Source organism: Gallus gallus, chromosome 1 (assembly GCF_016699485.2).
Source record: "Gallus gallus isolate bGalGal1 chromosome 1, bGalGal1.mat.broiler.GRCg7b, whole genome shotgun sequence".
Classification (NCBI taxonomy): Eukaryota; Metazoa; Chordata; class Aves; order Galliformes; family Phasianidae; genus Gallus; species Gallus gallus.
This window is the reverse complement of record NC_052532.1, coordinates 156,060,801-156,084,717: the sequence shown is the minus strand read 5'-3', so window position 1 is coordinate 156,084,717 and position 23,917 is coordinate 156,060,801. Positions and strand designations below refer to the sequence as shown.

The following is a 23,917-nucleotide window of genomic DNA, read 5'->3' as shown; positions in this document are numbered from 1 at the left end:
TACAACAACAGAAAATGTAGCTTCTAGGGAAAAAAAAAAGCATATGTGTAACTTTATAAGCTCTTACATTCTAATTATTTTCTTCAAAGGACACCTTACTAATAGTACCTTCCTGTAATTTTCTGCAGTGGAAAATGAAGTTGAAGCTGAAAGGGTTCTCTTCTCATATGGGTATGGTGCTAATGTTCCTACAACAGCCAAAAGACGACTAAAGCAAAGGTAAAGAAGTGGCTTTTCTGAATTTACTTGTTCAAGACAAAGTAGATGAAGAGATACATATCATGTTCAGTCTCAGAAACTAGTCATTTTGGTTAATGTAAAGAGATTTTTTAATGACTTAAGAATACAGAAATAGAATGAAGAAAACGTATTTAATATGAATCTTTCAGGAAATTAAGAAGGGTAAAGTTTCAGAGCATCGTTTTATCCTTACGTACACAGCATTTGATTCCAGTTACGTTTTTCAGTTTCCTCTGATACCATTTGATCAGTAGATAAAAATAACATGTAGACCAAATAACATACCTCTTGGTCATAGTCATTTTTAAATAATAAATTTATACAACGCATTGTTGTTAAGAAATAATGGTGACATTCGAATAGTTTGTTGTGTGCATAAAGGCTACAACTCACTGTGAAAGATAGGGAATGTAGGTTTATTTACAGTGTTCTACATGATTTATAATATTTTTAAACTGTGACAGCAAAAAAAATACTCTGCAGTTGTTCAAAATATACCCATATAATATAAAAGGAAAACATAATCTAGGATCAAAATCACGTAATAGTGGGATGATATAGGTTTAAAGGAACACGTGGAACTTAGTGGAGTCTAGCACCCTGCTCAGACAAAATCCAATTGCTTAAGACCTTTTCCAGTTTAGTAAATGTTGTCAGTATTGTCTGTCAGATCAGACCTGTCGTGTACTGAGTTACATATTGCTGTAAGGATCATAAAGTTTTTATGCAGTACTAAAGTTTGGCATAGCTTAATTTGCTCTTTAGCATTTTCATGCCTCATCAGATTGTTTCTTAGTAAGATTTCTTTTTATACTACCTATGTCACTCCAAAAGTAATGCATCCTATTTATTTCCATGGAAACTGTAACAGCTACAAAGAGCACAATAACACTGTGTGGTAGAGCAAGTTCTTAGCTGCAAAACACTGTCGCTGTTGTCACTGCTGAAACTGTGCTCACATCCAGTGTTTGAGCTCCATAAACATTCAGCAAGTACTGATTAATGTCAATAGGTGTGATTTTTTAACTAGTGGAGGAATTCAGTTCCATGCCTTTGCTTCATATGCACACCCATGTCAGACTCCATTTTGTCAGACTGCCCCTCTGCTGCTATCAGTTGCGTGGGAACAAAATGGAACCTAATATTGATGGGGAGGTTCAGCCTCTACTGCCATACCACCACCATCTGCCTCTGACACTGTGAGACAACATAATAAAAAAGGAGGCATTGCTTTTGGAGCAGCCCTCTTAAATAGAATTCTAGAAGAAAGGCAAAGCTGCCTGTTCACACGTAATGCATGATGGAGTCTATACTTTTTTGCTTTTACTTGCCAGAAACAACTATCTCATGTATTTGTATGTAAGTGCCATAAAACCATACTAGTAACTTAAATATTTCTGAGAACATTCTCAAGCATCAAGATGGAATAGCATGTAGTAGCACACTTCCACAAAACTGAATTCTCAGTGTAGGTTAGCTGCATCTGAATGACTTACTAGCAATGGTTGCTGGCCCAAATTAATTCCTCGACTGTGCCTAAAAACTGGGATTACCAGGTTCTTGAGTTTAGTTTCTGTTGTAGTGGAATAAAAAAAAGTCCAGAATTTGATATGTTTGGAGATGCAAATTTCTGAGAACTTTTTAAAATTTCAGCAGTTTTCTGAGTTTTCTTTTTTTTTTTCCCCACCATTTTAGATTCAGTTTAGATTATTTACACATTGAAGGACCTTTGTCCTTTTTGTTTAAAATTTAAGCTACTTGAAAAACAAACTAAAAAGCATACTTCAACATAGTTACTTGTGCTTATCTTTAAATCCCTGCACATTGAGATCAAGTTCACTGAACAGTTATAACTGGAATAACAATGATGGGCTACATATCTATAGATGTGACACTTAGGGACATGGTTTAGTGGGTGTGGTGATGATAGGTTGACAGTTGGACTTTATTATCTTAGAGGTCTGTTAGCAACTTTACTGCAACTTTACAACTTTAATGATTCTGTGATTCTATATTCCCCAAGTTTCAATGGGAAGGTATCACTGTTTCCAAACATAAACATGTAATATCCCTGACTAGATATATTAGAGAAGTGGTTGATTTCTGTTTTGTACTAGATGGGATCCTAATACACATCTCATAACTCTTAAGCTAAAATCAGAAAAACTATCTTGGGGGAGTCTGTTTTTCTGTTAATGTTAATATAGTCTGATACTCTTTCTGGAGGAATGGAGAGAGAACCAACCTTTTAGTGAGTGCTATTGCCAATTTCATGTCTTTCTTCTCATAAAAGGTGAAAGAGTAGCTGTGTGAGGGCAGGATTGTAACACAGAATATCAAGAAATTAAAATCAAGAGTTCTACCAAATCTATAAGTATGTTCATTTTTACTGAGGGGAAGGTGGTGGATATGACTGGTCAAATTTTCTGAGAAAGTATACATACTCATCTAGCTTTACATCTAACTTTAATCCTCAACTTAAGAACAAATAAAATCTCCTAGTTGATCAGCTGTAAACCACTTATACTCTTATATGTTCAGCATCACAGTCCAAAACTTGTTATTTCTTTATTTTGTGACTTAGGTACACATTTTCAGTGTATGGAAGGTATACATTGATTCTAAGATCTCAACTGGCATGACTCCTCTTTCTGCAATGTAGATTTTTTGGAAAAAAATGGCATGCAGTTGACTGAAACGATAGATTGTTCTGCAGAGCCATGGTTCAGTGGTTAAGGCACATAAGGGGATAAGTACGTTGATTGGTGGATAGAGTACTTAAATACAGAGGCATAAGTGATGCTTTCTTGAGTTGTATATCTTTTTACAGTCAGTTACCAAGCTGCTGAATCCTGCAAAGATGACAGGACTCATTACAGGATAAATATAAATATCTAAATACAAATTTAGATATCTGATCATAGGTTTAGGACAGATTTAGGACAGGTCCAGCATCCAGCCATTGTAATCAATTCTTATTAATAGTCAGTGAAGTTTTGAGTACATTTCAGCACATCCAAGAGTCTGCTTTAGTGGAATATGTTCAGGCTCCCCTGTCTATTGAATAAGGCTAAGTGACTGTAATAACAAATTGAAAGACTGGGTTAGATACCTGGAAGGAGGCTTAACAATTGTATGCGAAATCTTCCCATTGCTGCCTGTGGAACTATGCTATTGAATTGATGATGAAGTCTTCTAATATTGGACATGAAATACGCAAGGAGTTGTAGCACTTACGCAGCTGAATAATTCTTTTGTGGATCTGTGAAAGACTTTATTTAAAAAAATAAATAAAGTGGTAATGACATTTAACTAGACAAAATGATTTTGCCTTTGTTTAGAAAATGATCAAGTATTACATTTTTTGCTGCTTTTCTAGAAGATATACGTTGGAATATATTTTTAAAACTGACTTAAGCAGAAGCCACTTACAGTGATTCCTTAAAGTAGCTAAAAAAAGTAAATATTCATGATTAGTTGAAACATCCTGACATGATTATTGCAATTACATTGTATTTTACAAATGATATAAACAATTACTTTTAAGAAATATTACTGTGGCATAACTACAGGAATGCTATTTCAGTGCTGTTAAAGTCTGTAATGTTTTCATTGTTCTTTTAGCTTTGACCATTCAGCATGGTTTCACTGTATAGCTTATATATTAGTATTTAATCATTTGTGAAAAATTAAGGCAGTCAAGTTTTGAAGTATAATTGTGAGGATTTCTTTTACATAGTTTGGAAAAAAATCAACTTGAGCTTGTTTTTCTTGGCACAGTGTTCACTTGGCAAGGAGGTTACTGCAGCTAGAAAAGCAAAACTCATTGCTTGGAAAAGATCTGGAACATCAGAAGGAACAAGTAACACAGATTTCACAAGAGGTAAATTATTGTTCAAAAAAAATCGAATGTGTAGAAACTATAAACATGGCAGAACAGCTGTTCATAAAATGGAGTATTTTTTAAACACTATTATCTATTTGATGTAAAAAAAAAAGGCCTCATAATTAATCAAAACTCTATGTTAAATGTTCTTAAAGAAGTTTATATTGTATTTTGAAATGAAGATCAAAAGAGGGATTACTTTATAGGCTGAACAAGAATGTAGACCAGACAGACAACATTCTGATTTCTGAACAGAAAACCAGCTAGCCAAACTAGTTTGCTCTGTTTCATAGTTAATTGTTCAATGAATACCTCATTACATTTTACAAAGCTCTGCCCTTAAATCACTTTTGAAGATTTTTCTGTAAATCCTTTTCTACTATGCTGAGTCTTTCAAATATACAAATCTAAGGAATGTTTGATATAAGCTGTTTAAAAATGTTAAAATTAGTTTTTTTGAAAGTGTTACAGTGTGTTAAATTTCATAATAAGTCTGTATATAATAGCTGAAATTGCATATTACACTGACTTGGCAAATAAACACTGAAAAATGATCATTTTGCAATCTCCCAGAATTAAGCTGAACTAATTTTTTTGAAATATTTTTAAGATTGTCTTACCAGTTGCTCTTAGCAACCAAGGAACTCTGTCTTGATTTGCTGTCAGGTAATGCTACCATATGAAATTTCTAGGCTACCTGCTTTGGAAATGTGTTTCTTTTTTATTATTATTATTTTAACAGTAATTATAAATTAGGATAACTATCCTGGCCTGCATTAGAAATAGTGTGGCCAGCAGGAGCAGGGAGGTAATCCTCCCCCTGTACTCAGCCCTGGTGAGGCTGCACCTTGAGTATTTTGTTCAGTTTTGGGCCCCTCACTAGAAGAAAGACATCGAGGCCCTGGAACACATCCAGAGAAGGGCAATGAAGCTGTGAGGGGTCTGGAGCACAGGTCTTATGAGGAGTGGCTGAGGGAGCTGGGATTGTTTAGTCTGGAGAAGAGGAGGCTCAAAGGAAACCTCATTGCACTCTGCAACTTCCTGAAGGGAGGTTGTGATGAGGAGGGGTTTGGCCTCTTCTCCCAGGCAACTAACAGGACCTGAGGATATGGACACAAGTTGTACCAAAGAAGATTTAGGTTAGACATAAGGAAAAACTTTTTCTCTCAGAGAATGGTCAGGCACTGGAATGGCCTGCCCAAGGAGGTGGTAGAGTCACCGTCCCTGGCAGTGTTCAAGAGGTGTCTGGATGTGGAACTACAAGATATGGTTTAGTAGCTGTGACAGTAATGGTGATGGGAGAATGGTAGGACTAAATGATCTTGTAGGTCCTTTCCAACCTTGTGATTCTATGATTCTGTGATGCTATGTAAGTATTTTACAGTGCAAATATTTGAATTTTCTGCATATTTAAAAATATATGTGTACTTAGATGTGTTTGTTTTTATCCATGTAATCACATATATCTAATTTATTTTTAATCAAATATAGGTCAACAGTGAGTGTTTATTTATTTATTTATTTTTAGCTAATACTAGATTTTATTATAGATTCTTCTAGATATGTGTTAGTAATTTGTATTTGATTAAAGCGTATCTATTGTATGTTCCTGACTGGAAGATTCGGGGGCATTGGTGAATCCAGCGTTATCCTTGATAGTTTTCTTAATCATTAATAAAATCTGTGCTTTATTCTCCTTTTATATGTCTAGCTTCCATTTTTCATAGACTTTTTTCTTACCCGCTGTGGTTTTACATTTGTTTCTAATCAGTAATGAAGGATTTAGAATTACAGATTTTCCTTCAAATCCCTGCAAAATTCCACTAGAACAACTTCCCCTTATTTTTTTTGAAAAATGGAAGAACTTTTATGTGATGTTGTGTAGCCTTTTCTTGATGTTTCATCATATAATTGTGTATTTTAAATCAGGATGTGACTCCAGAGTAAGTTAAATAAATATCTTACAGATTGTTAGCTAATGCACAGCCGCTACTAAGCCTGTCAAGCTCTTGTGGGGTTAAATAATAAATCTTTTAAAACTTGCTTTCTTTCTATTTAATTCAAGTTTAGCATTCATGTCTAAATGCTTTTCTTTTTTTTTTTTCTTTTTTTTTTTTGCATGTGATGATTGGATTTTTAGTTTCATCTCTATTATTTCAACCATTCTGCTTGCCATTCAATATGTACACACTTTTTACACTTGTTATTTTGGGGCTAGGAAGTAGTTTGCTGTTCTTGTGTACAAACTAACAATCTGATTTCTTTTCAAGCAGAGGACAAAAAATGTTACTGAAAATTGTCTTTTCTTCAAAACTACATTCAGTTTTATTGTATCTCTGCAATAGTGGGTTGTGTTGTTTCTAGGGTTTATTTGCTCCTTATTAAGTTATTTGCCTACTAGTGTCAACTTTTCCCACTTAACTGTAACTTCTCTTGTAAATTATCTGTATTTCATATCTTATGCAAATTCTTTATGATTATCTTTATGATTTTTATTTCTTAAAATTCATTTTGCTATTCCTACTGTATCCCTTGAGCTAGGATGAGTTTTTACTCAACGGTAACTGCTTTATTGATTGATTGATTGTTTCCAAAGAGCAAAGCAACCTACATCAAGCTCAGGTAGTCCATTATTACTCTTTTCATTGACAGTTTAGACATCTAGGTGGAATCTAGAACATGGATTGAATGTTGATGATAAAGTGATTGGACTAACTTCAGTTTTGAACTCAGATTAAGTATACTGGGATTGTCCTGTAGTATTTATGATACAACCTTTCTAAAACTGTATGAAAGGAGGGAGATTGTGAGGACTCCAGTAAGTGTTCTTTGTGAGATTCTTTTTATGGAGCTGTAATGAAGTTATCTGAGTCCGAAACAAGGGGCAAAAAAAGTTCAGGGGAAAAAAAAAAAAAAAACAAAGGAGAGAAAAAAAACTACCCTCCCTTTTTTTTTTCAGCATGACTGGCCCCCGAGGTGGGCCATGCGTGTGGGAGAGGGGAAGAGGGGAAGGGGTAGGAAGAGAGCAGATGGGTCTAACAAAAAAAAAAAAACCACCGGCAACGATCTGAGGAGGAACGGTAATTTACTAAATCCAACAAAATCAAACAAAAAGAGAGAGACAAGAGTATCCAAAATATGAGAAAGTAGACAAAGTAGTCTTAATCTAGTAACCTGCACGGGAAGCATGTGCTTTTCTCCATGGCAAACCAAGAGTGCGAGCACGCCAGTGGCTAGTAACCTATGAGGAGCTCTACTTTTCTTCCTCTGTGTGCCAGGTCCTCTGGGAATGCAGGTCCTCCCCTCCCACCCAAAGACCCAAAATGCCCATAAAAGGCAGTCCACGGAACCAGAGCATTAACTCTTCAACTCCCATTGTTTTACATGATATTCTGATATGGAATACCAACAACAAAAATCACAAAACCACAACAGGAGTATCCTCAAAGAAATATTGCTAAGGCCTCATAGAAAGGGAGCTATATAGAAAAGGTTTTGTGTTGATCTCCTCAGAAAGTTTAGTGTTACCAAGAAGAAAATAACCACTTCTCCATAGTTTCATTCATTTGAAGGAACTATAGTAAATAGTGTACTTGCTTGGAAGTTGAAACCCAATGTAAAAGTTCAGCAGCTAAGGAAAACTTGACAGTTTTCAGCTGATCCCATTATAGCTTTTCAGGCTTTATTTTAATGTATAGGGTCTTCTATTCTCAGATCTTAAAAGACTGAAAGAATCTTGTACATTAAGGTAGAAATCAGAGTTGCTTACAAAAAAATAATGCTTAAGGATAACGGTTAATCCATATATATGTTTGTATAAGTAAAATTTATCCAATACATGCATTTGATGTTTAATGTATTCCAGTTTAATGATGATCTCTTCTAAGCGTATAGAATAAAAATAGACAACAAAACACCATGATGAAAAGGGATAGCCTTTTTTAGCAAGTGTGACGCATTCTAGCTAATAAAATTAGCAAAAGAACAGATGAGTTTAGCAGCATCAAAACAAGCTTACAACACTTGTTCTTTCCCACTGAAGTACGCAAAGTCTTATCAATTAAAATAATGAGGCACTTCACACCAAGATGACAGCAGCTTTTGAAGTTTCTTAGAGTATCTGGAACGTGATCTTCTGAACAAGAAATGTTGGATTTTGTTTCTCCCTTAAAGGCAGCCTTAAGGTTTTATACTGAAATTTTAGGCCAGCCTAGAGATTGATATTCCGCGTCTTGAAATTATCTCTTTGTCATGTAAAGACTCCTGTTGTCTTCCTGAAATAGATCTTTTTGATAGCTTCTGCTCTCAGAAAGCTAGTAGCTTAATTTTGTTGTTGTTGTTGATTATCGATTTATTGAAGATAATATTGTTTGTTCAAAAAAATGATCACCTTTTATTTTTAATTCTCTACAATGGAATTGGAAATTCTCTGCAGCCTAGAGTAACTTCCCTAAATAGTGTATTTAAGTAATACTTAAAGATTTATATGAGTTTTAAGATGTGCAGTGTTACTTTCTCTCTTTGCACTTTTTAAAATGTGAAGCCAACTCCCCTTTTAGCAAGGTCACTAAGATGAATAAGGAAAGTTTTGTCTAAATATTGATTTTTAGTAAACATTGGATTATAACTTCTTTTCATGTTTGACTAAGAGGGCAGAAGAAAAACTGCAACAAATTATAAGGGAATCAGAGAAAGAAAGAAAAGAACTTAGGCAGCACAGCCTCATGTTTTGAAAATGGGGACTGAGAGAACAACCTGACCTTAGAAAAGTCCTGAAATACTCCTTAGGCTAGTTTTATAGGATGGTGGAGTTTTTTTGTTGTTACTGTGGGATCTTTTTTCCTGCTTGCTTGGAACAATGATTTGGCAAATGCAGATTGTTTAATCTATTCAGGAATGTTTAACTAAGTGGAAAACGTAACCATTTCCAATGTATTCTTTCCATTAGACATCTTTGCATCAAAACTTTAAAAAAATAGTATATTTTCTTTTAAATCAAGTTGATGTTCTTGATTTGTATGTGTTCCAGCAGATGAAACTGCTAAATCTTGACATTTGAACTTAATTCTGTATATCTTTTAGTGAATTATCTTGTTATACTGTTGGAGATACAAACCATATCAGCTAATATTTGGCCTTGGTTTTTATTCCTAGTGATCTTAATTTGTGTAGTATATAAGACTAGGAAGGCCTTGTTTCCTACATAAAGGTATGAGACGTCTTTTAAACTACTGTGTTAAACATCCTGCTGGATGTTTCTATACAGTTATTGATAAAAGAAAATGGGACTTCTCTTCCATTATTGCTGTATTTTTATTTAGATTCAATTCCATTCCAAATATCACTTGTGGTCAGTAAGGTGAACAAACAGAGGCTTTGTTTATTCTCAATTTTTTCCTCCATCATTGAAAGCTGTTAAATTAAAACTCTTGAAAATGCACATTAGGGGAAAATAGGTAGTGGCAGCATGATTGTAGTGAAAACAGAAAAATTAGAACACAAGTAAGAAGATAATTTACTAGATATTAATCTGGAGATAGATTGTGACATTTTTTATGAGACAGCAGGTTTGGTTTTTGTATTACTATGCAATTGGTAGTAATTGTGATTCAATAATAAGTTACTGTCCTTTATAAAATACTTTTTTTTTTTCTTTGTCAGCTTGACAGAGCAAATTCTTTGTTGAGTCAAGTACAACAGCCATACAAATACCTCATTGAAACTGTGCAACAGAGAGATTCTCAAATAAGTGTACAGAAGGAGCATATTGCAGAACTTGAAAAAGATATCAGGTAATTAAATTTGCTGTTCATTTATTTTAAACTGAAAGTAAAACCATTTATGTATTTATCATTAGAAAACTCTGCGTTATTGTCCATAAAGTAGGAGATATAGACATACCATCATTGACTAAGTCCAATCATTTAGATGGAAAAGACCCTTAAGACTGTCAGCCTAATGCTACCAAGTCCACCACTAAACTATGCTCCTAAGCACCGTACCCACAACTTTCTTAAATATATCCAGGGATGATGACTCCAGCTTGTTCCAATGCTTAACCACCCTTTATTTGAAGGATATCCAAATGAATCTATACACAAATGCATTTAGAAATAAAGTGAAATCTTCTCATAGTATCTGTCAAGATATCCTTTGCTAGGCTTATTATGAATAGATCATTTCTTTTTGTTCCAGAAAGCAAATATTTTTATTACTTCCCTGAACTTGATATATTGCAATATATAATACATAAATTGTACTTTTCCAGAAGATGAAAAATCACAATAATAACTACGTATGTAAGGTCTTAGCTTCCAATTGTGAATAAAATAAAAAATTAGTCAATAGCAAATAAAATTTTCAGATAGAAGTGACATGAAGACTTTTTTTAACTATTCATGTAGTCATCCAAAAGCCTCTCAATAGCTGGGAAAAAAATGGATATTTGAGTATTTTTCAATCTTAGGTTTCTTTAAATGAAGGCTTCATATTTGCCTAATAGTAGATGGATCAGTTTTCTGAAAGTGTCTGTTTTGTGCCATTAAAACATATAAGAATTTACATGCATTATTAGCATTGATTCTCTTAAGTTTTTACGGTTTATCACCAATGCTCTGTATGCCCATATATTATTCCTAAATTTAGCCTACAAATTTAGGCATTTAAATTAGGAACTTGGCCATGTCAGATTTTCTTAGTAGCTCATCAAGGAAGTAATTCAGATTTTGGATGGAGTGAGCCTTTTGTGAGAGATGCTTGTTAGTCTTCATTGCCTGTAGAGGGAATTTTTGGCCTCTTAAAGAAAATTTACCTGCACCACATAGTGAGTAAATAGACGAGCAGTACTCTTCTGTGGCAAGCCAAGGTGTGCTCACCACAACTCAGTCTTTCTTTAAATGAAATTATAGCCTGACAAGAAACTATTTTCATCCTGAGTGGTTTTGTAGCAGAAAGGTAACACTTCACACATTGGATATTTTGGTAAGTTTTTTCCCATAGTTGCCATCTTTTTTTCTTTGAAAAAGAAATATCTAATATTCCTAAATTCTACAGACAATGTTGGTGCTATTCGAAAAGTAAATAGTGCAAAAACTAAATATTAATTATGAAGCCTGGTTTCTCTGTATCTCAGAACTCAGACAGAAGTTGATATTTGTAAATCCATTTCAGAATGAAATTTCAGATTGTTCTAAGAAAGTGTCATTTCTGACAGCAGTTATTTTCACAGGAAGAGTGGAACAGATTCAGGCAGATCCTTTTGTTATGACTCTTGAGAAGTTCTTTATGTCCATCCAAATTTCCTTCCGTGATCTCTGAAGTCCACTTTAATCACAGTAACTTATGTGCCCGTATCCATAAGCCAAATTCTAGACCCAAGGCTGTCTTTCACAACCTCTATATCTAATTTTCTTCCTCACGTGGGAAATATTGTGTGATTATTCAAATAGTGTTCAAGGTTGTTCGTGTCAATAGTTGGCAAGTTGAAAAGAGAGGAATGGTTAAAATAAGTACCAAACTGAATCAAAGCCTGAAAGTAGTCAATAGGCGTGTGCTTAACTGCTTAAGCACTGCTTAAATTCATGTGTGAGTGGATTACCACTCAAAGATGAGAGGTTACTGAGGGACAATCAAAATCCTATAAAATGTTGCCCATGTGTATCTGTGTATCTTCATTACCACTCTCCTCCTCATCTGCCACTGAATTCTCCTGGGCAGGACGTTGACTGTGTGCTGACATTCTGCAGTGGAGCTGAGGTCTGACTGGGAGGAGGCCACTTTGTATACTTGTGAACCATGTACCTGCAGATATTCTGAGGTCTTGAATGACAAGGCACCTAGAGGATGAATGTATAGGTCCACATATTTCAAAATACTCTATTAAGTAACCTCTCATTTATGTTAGCTCAAATAGTACTTATTAATAAAAGTAAACAGTGATGGTTAATAAGAGCAGTTGTGTGTATGTGGATGACTCCTTCGTATTATAAAGAAAGCTCTCTAGCATGCAGTTCTTTAACCAGAAATGAAAACACTACATTTAGCTCTCCTTTTGAAAAGAAATGCCTTGTAACTATGTCATGCTGTGGGCAAACAAGACCGTGAATTTCATTCTTGTGTGTGTAGTGAAGTAATTGTAGTTTTGGTACATAGTTTTGTGCTGAAACAGTTAGGTATATAAATAACTGGAGACATTACACAGGACTTCATTCATAAAGAGAGAATATTTATTTTAAATGTACTCAAGTTTCTCCATACCAATGGCTGATTTTAAAAGTGGTTCGCTTATCCAAAAGCACTCCTCAAAAGCCTAACTGTGTGGCAAATCTAGAAGCAGTACAAGGATTTTGCTAAGAAGCTGTGTGCTGAAACGTTTCTTACCTAAACATTTTGGGTTCCCTAATTGCCTTCCAAACATTATAAAGCTCAGCATACAGTGTTAGTTGACTTTTTCCCATCATAGAATGAGCAATGAGCTTTTTGTGAGAATATTGCCATTCTGTTAAATATGCATCATCTATCCAAACACTAATGTAAGCTACTTGTGAAACAACAGTTGTGCAACTGTTTTTTTTTTCTACAAATGTATGTTTACTGACCCATATTACAATTTACATAAGTACAACATAAATATATATATAGTTGGATTTGTTTGTTTGTTTGTTTGTTTACTTACTATTTAAAAAAGAAATCCTTTTTCAATTTGGACACTACACAGACTAGAGTTCTTAAGCCACCTTAAGTAATCCAGTTGAAATCATCAAACAGCAGACTTCTAAATGTCTTTGATCTGTGGTTATTGTGCTACAGCTGCACAATGAGAACTCACAAATTTTTCATGTAGTCTCTTCTCTAAAGAACTTTTATTTGAAAACTCTATAATATCTCTCTTTATAACTGCATGAATTAAAAAGAAAACTGCTTAACAGTTCAAAACTGGCTGCCTACTCTGAGCTCATCATCATTTGCAGAGAAGGGGTATACTCACATTATAGATTTAGTTTTCTGTACAAAGACATCCTATATACTATTTTTAATCTGATTTTTTTTTGTGATATTTGAATATGATAATAAGATGCAAAGAAATAATCCAAGATTGAACTTAAATTTTCTTCTTCGTTGTACTATAACTTGAAAGTAACAAACATAAAGGTACAATCCTTATTTCATAAACGCTTGGGATCCACAGTACTACAGAAAAGAAACCTACTTTTTGTCAAACTCAATAGAAGCAATAATAAAAACCAGTAGTACCTAAAACTATGTTTATTTAGTGTGTCCAGCACAAGCATATTATCCAGAACATTTAATAATAGAAACTTCTGAATAGGCTAATAGCTGGTATTCTTAGACCAGAGATTTAAAAGATGCTTTAATTGCCCAAATTCAAATTTAATGCTTTAAAGTCTGAGACTAGGAAATGTTAGTCTGAATTCCCCAGAAAAAAACACATTACCTAAAAACTTACTATGATATCTAAGTTAGATGGCCTGTAGATCCCAAGGAAAGCAAACCAAAACAAGGCAGTAGTTGCAGTGTGCCATGTGTATGCATGAGATAAGTGTATTCCACGTTTCTGGTCCCTGGATTCATATCTGGCTAGGTCTTGAAAGTGTCATGGAATGCACACAGAAAAAGCATGAGCTCCCCTGCTGTAACTTTAGGCCATTCTCTCTAGTCCTGTCACTGTTACTAGAGAGGAGATCATCACCCACCTCACCACAACTCCTTTCAGAGTTATAGAGAGCAATAAGGTGCCCTCTGAACCTCTTCTTCTCCTGACTGAACTATCCCAGCTCCCTCAGCCGCATCCCATAAGGCCTGTGCTCCAGACCCCTCACAGCTTCATTGTCCTTCTCTGGACACGCTCCAGGGCCTTAATGTCTTTCTTGCAGTGAGGGACCCAAAAATGACAGCAATACTCAAGGTACGGCCTCACCGAGCTGAGCACAGAGGGACAGTCACCTCCCTACTCTTGCTGGCAACGCTATTTCTGATACAAACCAAGATGCCATTGGCCTTCTTGACCACCTGGGCACACTGCTGGCTCACGTTTAGCTGTGTGTCGACCAACACTCCTAGGTCCATTTCTTCCACACAGTCTTCCAGCCACTCCATCCCAAGCCTGTAGCATTGCCTAGGGCCAAAGCTGTGGCCAAAGTATAGGACCCAGCACTGAGTATTATTGAACTTCATCCCGTTGGCCTCAGCCCTGAGATCCAGCCTGCCCAGATCCCTCTGTACGGCCTTCCTACCCCCAGGCAGATCGACACTTCCTGCCAACTTGGTGTCATCTGCAATCTTAGTGAGGGTACACTCAATGCTCCCATCCAGATCATCAATAAAGATATTGAACAGGACAGGCCCCAGCACCAACCCTTGGGGAACATCCCTTGTGACCAGCAGCCAGCTGGATTTAACTCCATTCACCACCACTCTCTGTGTCCAGCCCTCCAGCCAGTTCTTTACTCAACAAAGAGTAAGCTATGGGCTGCCAGCTTCTCCAGGTATACTGTGGGAGACAGTGTTAAAGGCTTTGTTGAGGTCTAAGTAGACTACATCAACAGCCTTTCCATCTTCAGCCAGGTAGGTCACCCGATTAAAGAGTGAGATCTAATTGGTCAAGGACCTGCCTTTCATGAATCCAGATCAGTAGAGTGATCTTTTTGTGAGGTCACAGTTTTTCTACCAACGTGAAGAGAGGGTACTAGTATGTGGTTAGGGATAGGAAAGGCTGACCTTTGAACAGCAGGTTTCACTTAAGTCAGCTGAAATGAACTTTAAAGGAACTGCTGTCTGCTTTGTTACACCGCAAATTAAAACTGGATTAGTTTAAACGGCTTGTTGATGGACATGTGAGATGGCTTAAAGTTAAAACCTCATTGACCTCTTATATCCAAGATACCTGTTAGAACATTTTCTTAACAGGGACTGAAATGGTCTTCTTCCCCAAAGTGAACTTTCAGGAAGTTTTACTTGGTCATTATAGGTGTGAATTTATTAACAATCTGATAAGTCCACTTTTTCATCATGTTAAATGTATATATGCCTCTTTTGCAATATTCTTTTGGAAGTGTATGAATTATTTCCTTCTGACAGCAATGATGAAAAAGCATAATTATTGCAGAACTACTAAATCTGAAGTCTGTGTGTGCTTTGGTAATTCTGCATTCATAGGGTTTTTACATACAACAGAAAACACATAAAGTGCTACTGAATGACATAGCAGTCTAATTCCTGTATTTTATCAAAAACAAAGAAAATTAGAATAATACTGAGACTGCTCCACATGTGTTGGTGTTGTCATTCCTTCATAAGATATAACTGGTATAACTAGAATAGGTTTTACTCTGTGGATGAAATTAAACCCTGAACATGAATTTCTGGTTAGTCATGAACACTGATGTATGTGCTTATTCAGTACACTATTTAAGGCATACAGGAACTTTTTATTATTGCTTCTCTAATAAGTTTGTGAGTCACTGTCTAAAACGATTGGTTTCTGCTCTGAGGAAATCCAAGAAAAACTTTTGTATCAGTAAATTACAACAAATGAACCCAAGAAAAAACAGTACAGCAATTTTATGATCATTAAAAATGTCACAGAAAATAAAACTCTTGAAAATAGTATAATATCTTTGCAGTTTCTCATAAATGTCACTATTAGCCTGTAAGTAACTGAGCAAGGCAGCTAAGCAATTTGACCACAATAAACAAAATCTCAGAGTACTAATGAATGCCAGAAGAAATTGACAGCCAAAGTCTCCAATACAGAGCGTGTAAGAAAATTCCAGAAAATCTCTGGAACAAAGAATGGTGTTGTTTACTTGAAACAAGCGGATGTTACGCATACAACTGAAGAAAATGTTGATTTATTTTGTTGATCATTTCTGGATCAAATATTGGGAATACTAAATAATTTGCATTTGCAATATATATAATCGCTCCACTCAATTTCTAAAATTTTAATACATTTGCTTTTGAATTCATGATCCGATTCAGTACTGCATGTTTGCATTCCATAAGCAGAGTTGAATTTTGCGTAGTTGCTGATGTATATTACAGTTAATACTGCAGAACCTGTTTAGGTAGGTCACAGTAATGGTACAACATTGTTCTACTAAGAAAAATTCCGTCTATTTTAAGAAAATAGATTATGTCCAGACATTATGTATGCATTAGCGTGAAGTTTATTATTGGAAACTGTTGTTTGAGATAAATATGAAAATATATTTAGCTATATTAGATGAATTGCTACCTAGAATCAGAATGTGTACGCAAAACAAAATGTTCATATTATATAACTGTTTAAAAAAGGGCAATTAAAGCTAAATTTGATGTTGCGTGCATCTATGCTAAAATAGTTTTCATGCTGTTTGTAAGAAAAACTTGATTCGAGTCTCTTGTAATGTAAAGTAAAAGAAAATGCATTTGAAATTTCTGCAGAAACTGCAGAGCTGAAAGCAGAAGCTGCATCTTGATATTTCTTGTATTTATTTTCAAAATTCTAAATACAGTAGTATCAAAAGAGGTGATTTTGCACAGGGTGATTTCTGCTGTGCTAGTGATGCAAATAGAAAAAGGAATTTTGATATTGAAATCATGGGTACAACAAACCTTGCATAGCTTTTGAAATCAACTCCTTCTGCTAAGAATAAACCAATAGAAAATAATAGAAGGTTCTGATAATTTTTAAATTACCCTTCAGGGAATTAAAAAAAAAATGAGTAGAATTACTTGACTAAATAAGATTTTGTATACATCACTGCATTTAGGTCCATTTATAAAAATTCCAGCGCTTAAGGATAGAGCAGGATCATCTGATACAATTACTTGAGCAGATTTTCATTGTTGCCAATATTTAGCTTTAGAAAATGCATGTTTCAACCAGAATACAAGATTAAAAGAGATTATCTGTTGCTATTACTGTATTTCCTATCCTCTTTTTTTGCCAGTCTTTTAAATAAAGAAAAGACAGCTTTGCTGCGTGTCAAGAATCAAATGGCAGCAGATTTGGAGAGACTTCTAAATCATCGTGAGGTAATCTTCCTGTTTTAGCATTACTACCATAAAGTCCATTTTCTCTCTCCTTAGCCTTAAACCATAGGAAAAAAAATGTTAGTTTGATTTTTTGATACTTTTTTTTTTTTCCCTGTGTAATTTTGAGAAACACATGTGATGATATCTGTCAGGCACCATGGAGAACCTGAACATAGGTGAATCAATGTACAACAGTTTGCTAAACAGGCTGACCATGAGCCAGTAGTGTGCCCTTGTGGGAGGAAGGCCAGCGGTGTTTGGAGTATCCTGGTATCCATTAAAAAAGTATGGCCAGCAGGTGGAGGGAGGTGATCCTCCCCCTCTGCTCTGCCCTGATGAGGTCGTATGTGGAGTACTGTATCCAATTCTGGGCTCTCCAGACAGGGAACTATTGGAGAGAGTCAGGATGGCAGTCACTTAGGTTTTATCCAGAGTCGTATTTCTGTATGTACACACCTGAGTTTCATCCAAGCAAGAAGTGAGAGTGCTTCTGGAATATGCTATCACATCTAAAAGTGTGCAAAATCTTGCATTTTAGGCATAAATGCATTATGTGGGGATTTCCAAAAGGCTTTTGTAAAGATCTTGCCCTAAACAATATTGAGAGACTACTCTACTGTGGAGTATGGGAGAAAATCCTTCTGCAAATTAAGTGTCTGTAAAAGAGGATAGAAATAAATGAAATTTACGTATGGAATTCCACAAACAAATCTGGAAAAGAGTGAACAGTAATATGGAAGATTTGCTGAAGCTACAGAGTAGTGAAGATATAAAAACAAAAGCTGACAATGAGGAGTGGTTAAATGTTCTCCCAGAGTTACTGAATGTTTTGGCAAAGATTTGCAAATAAAATAAAACATCAATGAATCAAAAATTATGAATGTGAGAAAAAGCAAGACAAACTACATACAGAATATGTAACCTGTTACTGGTTCAGAATGTTCATCTTGATGTTACTGGTTCAGAATGATCATCTTGAAGTCATTGTATCAATAGTTCTGTAAGAATACCTTTTCATTTCTATGACTGAGAAGAGAGAAGATGGGGAGATGCCTTTCAAGGGACTTGCTGTTCTCCTGAAGTATCCTTGTCACTCATTCTGATACCATTATTTCTACAGAAACTGGACTATTCACGTACCCCTTGAAGTCCTCTCACTGCACCTCCAAAATTCTTCTCCCCATCTTCTTTCATTGCTACTGCCCAAAACTCCCTTCTTAGATCAGTACACCAAAACTCATTTCTTGAACTGATCCAACAGTCAGTCTGTGCCAATCAGTTACAAAACCATTTCTGTTAGAATAAAACTGAAATAATTTCACTGACAGCTGAGACTAAGTGAGCCTTGGCTTAAGCTAAAACTACTAAGTCTTTTTCCTGAGATCAGATCTCAGATTTGAATCCCCTTAAATTAAAGTAAAAGGAACACAAGTTCTTAATGTGTTTACTTTCTATGCTGAATCACACTGGGTGGTCATCTGATGCAATATCCTCCTAGAATAGTTTTCACATTTAACTTTCAGAATTGATGTCATGCTTGTGAAGTTCCGTGTACAATGATTAAAATAGCCTTGTTACAGAGGAGAGAAATTGAACATGCTTCCCCAGAGTAATTTTCAGGTGTCATTAACATAGTAGAATCATCAGTAGGTATGTCAGAAGTGATCATTTGATAGCTCTTATTTCTAATGTCTTTATCTACATCATATAATTAACTTTCAAATTCTAAACTGAGTCTTAACGCACGTAGTTTGGGTTTTATTCTTTTTTTGTGTATATCAATTCCAGTGCTCTCTATTAATGTAATAGAAAACATAGTTTACAAACCTACTAGTATGTTAATGATATGAAAAATACTTTGAAAAAAACTAGTGAATTAATTGTATAAACATGTAGTGAATTTATGAATTTCCAACATGATAGACCCTTGGCAGACTAATTTCAGATTTATTTCTGTCAAAATGTCCTGTTCCCATTCCTACCACTTCTCTCACGAGTAGTGCTGCTCCTTATGTCTTGAATGCCTACTTTTGTTGGTTTCATATTAACCAACATGCATTGCAGCTGATTAAATTGAGCAGAATGTGGCAAATAATAGAATAAAAGTTTATAAATTTCTACCTCAAAGCTATGCAACTAAACAGTAATAGCCCCTGACACTATCTACATAGATTGTTTCTGATGTGCAGCTGTTTCCTTCTTTATGGCACTCGGTATTTTCAGGCTGTGGCCATCAGTGCAAGCAGTGAGACACACTTTAAAAAAGAAGAAAAGAAGCACATGAGTCTGAAACGGACTTCTTCATGAATGTTCCTTGTACCCTAGATGTTAAGAAATTGAAACAATATTTCCAACATTATTGCATTTGTGCCAAATTTCTTTTTATATCTGATTTAAAAAGCTGTATTAACAGCTGTTTCAACTAACAGTGATAATACTTATTCAAGACACCTATGCAGAAAATAATATAAATACTGAAAAAGAAACATTATAAGTTACATATTTGGGGAAAGAACAGTATGAACTGTTAGTGCTATGCAAACAAACAAAAAATTAAAGAAAACATGAGGTAAAATTGTTTGAGGAAAAGGGGTGAACAAGTGGCTTTTTCTGTGGGGGGTGGAGTGGTTACATTTGCCTTTTGTCATTTCTGTTTATTCCAAATGCTACCTGTTACTTCTGACTTTTAATGCAGCTCTCTTCCAGTAGTCTTACCATTTATTAATTTCTCTAAAAGGCAGTTTCTGTATACACTGAAATCTTTGTATAGAATAGGACAACTGAGTTTACAAAGAGTTAGTCTTCAAGTAAATTGCTTTGCCATCTTAATAAGAAAAAGCTACATAAAATGTGCAGCAACAGCATAATTTCATTATTTCATTTAGGTGGGCTATTTTTAAATATAAGTAATATGTAATCTTTAAATCCTTAATGTATGTATTTTGAAAAAATATGAATTAAGGTGATAAGTGTTCACTACATACTGTTAGGTAATATGATCGCTATCAGTCTTGTTTAATCATTGTGCATATTAAACTGTCATTTCATGTTAGGAATTACCCTTCTACCCTTGTTTTCAAGTAGGAACAGTACAATTCTTGAATAGATAAACCTAAGATATTCACAGTTAGTATAAACTAAAGTTTTAAGTACACTGAAAGCACAAGCACAAGTGTCAGTGCTGTCTTTCCGTGTTTCAATAAGCATACACTTTTGATATCAGTTATTCCAGCCTGTGTGGTCTCAGATTGCATTAACTCATTTTTAATGAAATGTTAAGAGTTTGAGGGTGGGTGGGTTTTTTGTTTGTTTTTTTTTTGTTGTCATTTTTCATTTTTATCTCTGTGATATCAGCTGGATTCATACCCTTTGATTTTGAAGTAACTATAGCATTTTGCATACTTTTTACATAAAGGTTTTATATTTATGGTTAATCTTACTTCCTTTATCACTTATTTTTATCTTGGAAGAAGAAAGTTTAATACTGAACTCTGAATCTTGGAAGAATTCATATTATTCTTTTATTACGGAAAAAAATGTATTTCATGTAATAAAATAGCTCATTATTTCAAATTTTGGAGGCTAAAGTAATCTGATGTTGAGCATTACATTTTGCTCTGAGGAATTAAAGTGGAAAACTGTCATTTGACTAGGTGCTTTCTTAAAAGGTTTGGCCACCCATTCAGGAGAAAAGCAGAAGCTGCTTTTTTGTTTGCTTTTTTCAATTGTTTCTTGGCCTTCTATTTCCTTTTTTTTTTTTTTTTTTTTTGTCATTAATTAATTAGTAAATGAATTTGGAAAACCTTTTAATCTAGCTTCTCGTGTAAATCATTGAGAATCTACTGGTACACGCACAATTTCTGTGGATTTCTTCTTCATATGGATAAATGCAAACTATTACTTGAGAACAGGCTTGGTATCTGGAATCATGCTGAGATTATGTTCGGAGAGGTTCATAATATGGCCTTCACAGTGCTGCTGTCCTCTTTGAGCTATCAGAAGAAACCGAGATGGCATTTATAAGCCCCTCAATGCATGACAGCAAGTACAGTTAGTACAGCCAAGTTTTTCACATGATTTCACACTTAGAAATTTTACATTTTATCAAGGTAACCAATAAGGTTTGTAATTGTTTTTCTAGATCCAACAGAAGAGCTTAAAACATTGTTCAGAGAGACAGTGGAGTTTCCCTCTAATAACCTCTACTAAACTGTATTCATTTTTCAAGAAGGATATATCAAATCCAAACTTCTTTGCGTTATTATTTGTACTTTGCATTATCTTTTCCATCAGCGGAACCCTTTATCTTTCACCATGGGTAACCAAACCACACACATAAAAAACTTGAACCTTGATTCATCCAACTCTGCCTTTAGCCTTATACCTGCAGAGGTGGACTTTTCTTGCCCTAATGTCTTTGTGTAGTCAGAGGGATGCAAAAAGGAAGGATTTTCCTTCAGAAATAGTCAGGATGAAATTACACATTAGGCCTGATTTGACCTGATTGCTATAGCACTGCCTTTCTGCTTTGCTTCTGCCTTCTCCTTCTCTATCCTCACCTTGCACCAGCTCTGCACTTCTCTAATAGTGCACTGGAACCACTCAGATTGCTAAACAGAAACATAGCCTGGACTACACTGAGAAAGTATATTGAACGGTTATCTGGTAGTTGAGAAGTTTGAAGAACCTTTGAAAAAGACCACCAAGATAAAGAGCAAAGAAAAATACATATACGTCAGTATTTCTTACCTGGGGGAGAGGGTGACAGGCATTTGTCTCTAGAACTGCAGAGCAAAGCACACAAAGCTTCTGTGCTTTTCTTTGTCTGTATCCAAACCTTATCCTTTTCTGCAGGTAGCACTGATCTGTAACTTACAGGCACTAAAGTGCAGTTCTCTGATAAATGCTAAAGTTGAGTAGGATGAATCCACTAAATCTTTACAGCTGAAGCTCTTGATCTGTGATTCTCTTTATATATTTTCCTTCTCTCATCACATGAGCTCTATGATCTTCCATTGTCTTTCATGGTCAATGCAGTTGTTGGTATTTTGGAACATCAGAAGTGTAATTTTAGACTTTATCCATTGGCTTATAAGCCTCAGATAAAAACTTGGAAGGACAGTCTGTCAGTGCTCAGATTTTTGGCAAAAACCTTTAGCAATCATTTTCTGAGATTACATTTAAGAGGTTGTAAATTTGCTATGCTTTGATGTATGGCATTGTACTATTTCTTCAGATATTTAAGATGCAAACATATTGTAAAGGAATGCTAGAATGTGCAAAATTAAAGCTGTTTACTTTTAGCTTATCCAATTCAAAGTGCAGAGTGTAGAAACTTAATTTCTGAAGTCTTGAAAATAAACAAACCGTTGTTTATATCTTTCATGTGTATAATCCATTGTTTTTTCCAAAAGAAAAAAGAAAAAAAGGTAGGACAACTATAATGAATGGAGAGGTTATTTTTATTTTTCAAATACAACTATTCAAGGAGACATGAAAAGAAAAAAAGTGAGACAGTGATGTAAGAAACAGCAATAGAAAGTCATTAAATAGGCATTCCTCTGAGTGTGAAGAACAGTTTTAGATCATATGAATATAGGGGAGATAGCTACTTTTTATTTATTTATTTATTTATTTTGCTTGAAACCACCTCTGGCAAAAGAGTAATTTTTAATATATAAAACTAATATTGTGAGGATATTATAGTAAGAAAGAAAAGGGTAAAACTTACAACATGAACAGCGCAAAGAAGGGTTGTCTGTAATGTCCATTAATTTCTTAGAACACAGTTGTGCAGACATTATTAGTTATCCACACCTTAGTATCATATACTGGTTAAAATAACATGAAAATCTGCTGAGATTTTATCTGCTTTACACATCTGTGCACTTGTAGTACATTAGCAGCTGTGCATACAAGTGATAGAATGTAAACTTGCTGAACTAGTCACCTGCCTTGGTGACGCATTCATGTGTTACTGTGCCAAAGCTCTTCAAGTTGAGTTAGCAACCACAAACCAAGCATTGGCTGTCTGCTATGGGACACAGCAGTAAAAGTCTAATAGTAGTTTAAATACATCTATTTGATATCAGTCAGTTAAATGGATACAAACACATGGGGCTTGATTGCTATTTGTTTACTTAAATCAGTTTAGCTTATGTCGGTAAATTATTCTATCACTCTAATTGAATTGAGGGCTACATCTGCCTAAATGTGTGCCTGAATTAGTAAAAAATTCCTATTGGGCTGTTCTTGCTGAAATAGTCTACCTAGATTAATGTTAAAATGCTCATTGTCTGAGTTATGTTGAATTCTTAGATCTGTTGGCTGATCAAAAGCTTTCCAAATCCGATTCAGGACTCGCCATTTATGAATAAATATAATGCTTTTCTCTACCATGTAACACTTCCACTTTTCAACATTTTCCCCGTCTCTTAACAAAACATAAAAATAATCCTGTGTTATAACTGAATATTTCTCTGGCCTTCATCACAGTAACGGAAGACCTCACAAATACTGTCCTCACAACATGAAGCAGAAAAGTATTAGCTCCGTTTGGTAGAAGCAGCAACCACAGTGAAAAAAATGGTGCTTTGCCCAAAACTTCACAGAGTTTGTGGCAGAGGTTAAGCCACGAATCCATGTGTGCTGATGCAGTATCTTAATCACAGTCATTCTTTTTTCCTTACGTTTTTCAGATTAAAGGCCTGAAAAGAAAATCTCCTCAGTGTTTATTTTTCCTTACTAGATGCA

At 35.0% G+C, this 23,917-nt stretch overlaps 1 protein-coding gene across 5 annotated transcripts in view; it reads left to right on the top strand.

Moving 5' to 3' along the window:
* Positions 1 to 23,917, top strand: part of PIBF1 (progesterone immunomodulatory binding factor 1) — a 116,449-nt gene that overhangs the window by 77,881 nt on the left and 14,651 nt on the right. For 3 of the 5 annotated variants that reach the window (XM_015276959.4, XM_040704824.2, XM_417014.8), the window contains exons 13-16: positions 129 to 219; positions 4,021 to 4,123; positions 9,788 to 9,918; positions 17,080 to 17,164. In XM_015276959.4, the coding sequence (XP_015132445.2) occupies positions 129 to 219; positions 4,021 to 4,123; positions 9,788 to 9,918; positions 17,080 to 17,164 (410 nt within the window). The other 2 variants (XM_040704826.2, XM_004938652.5) reach the window with 2 other exon arrangements.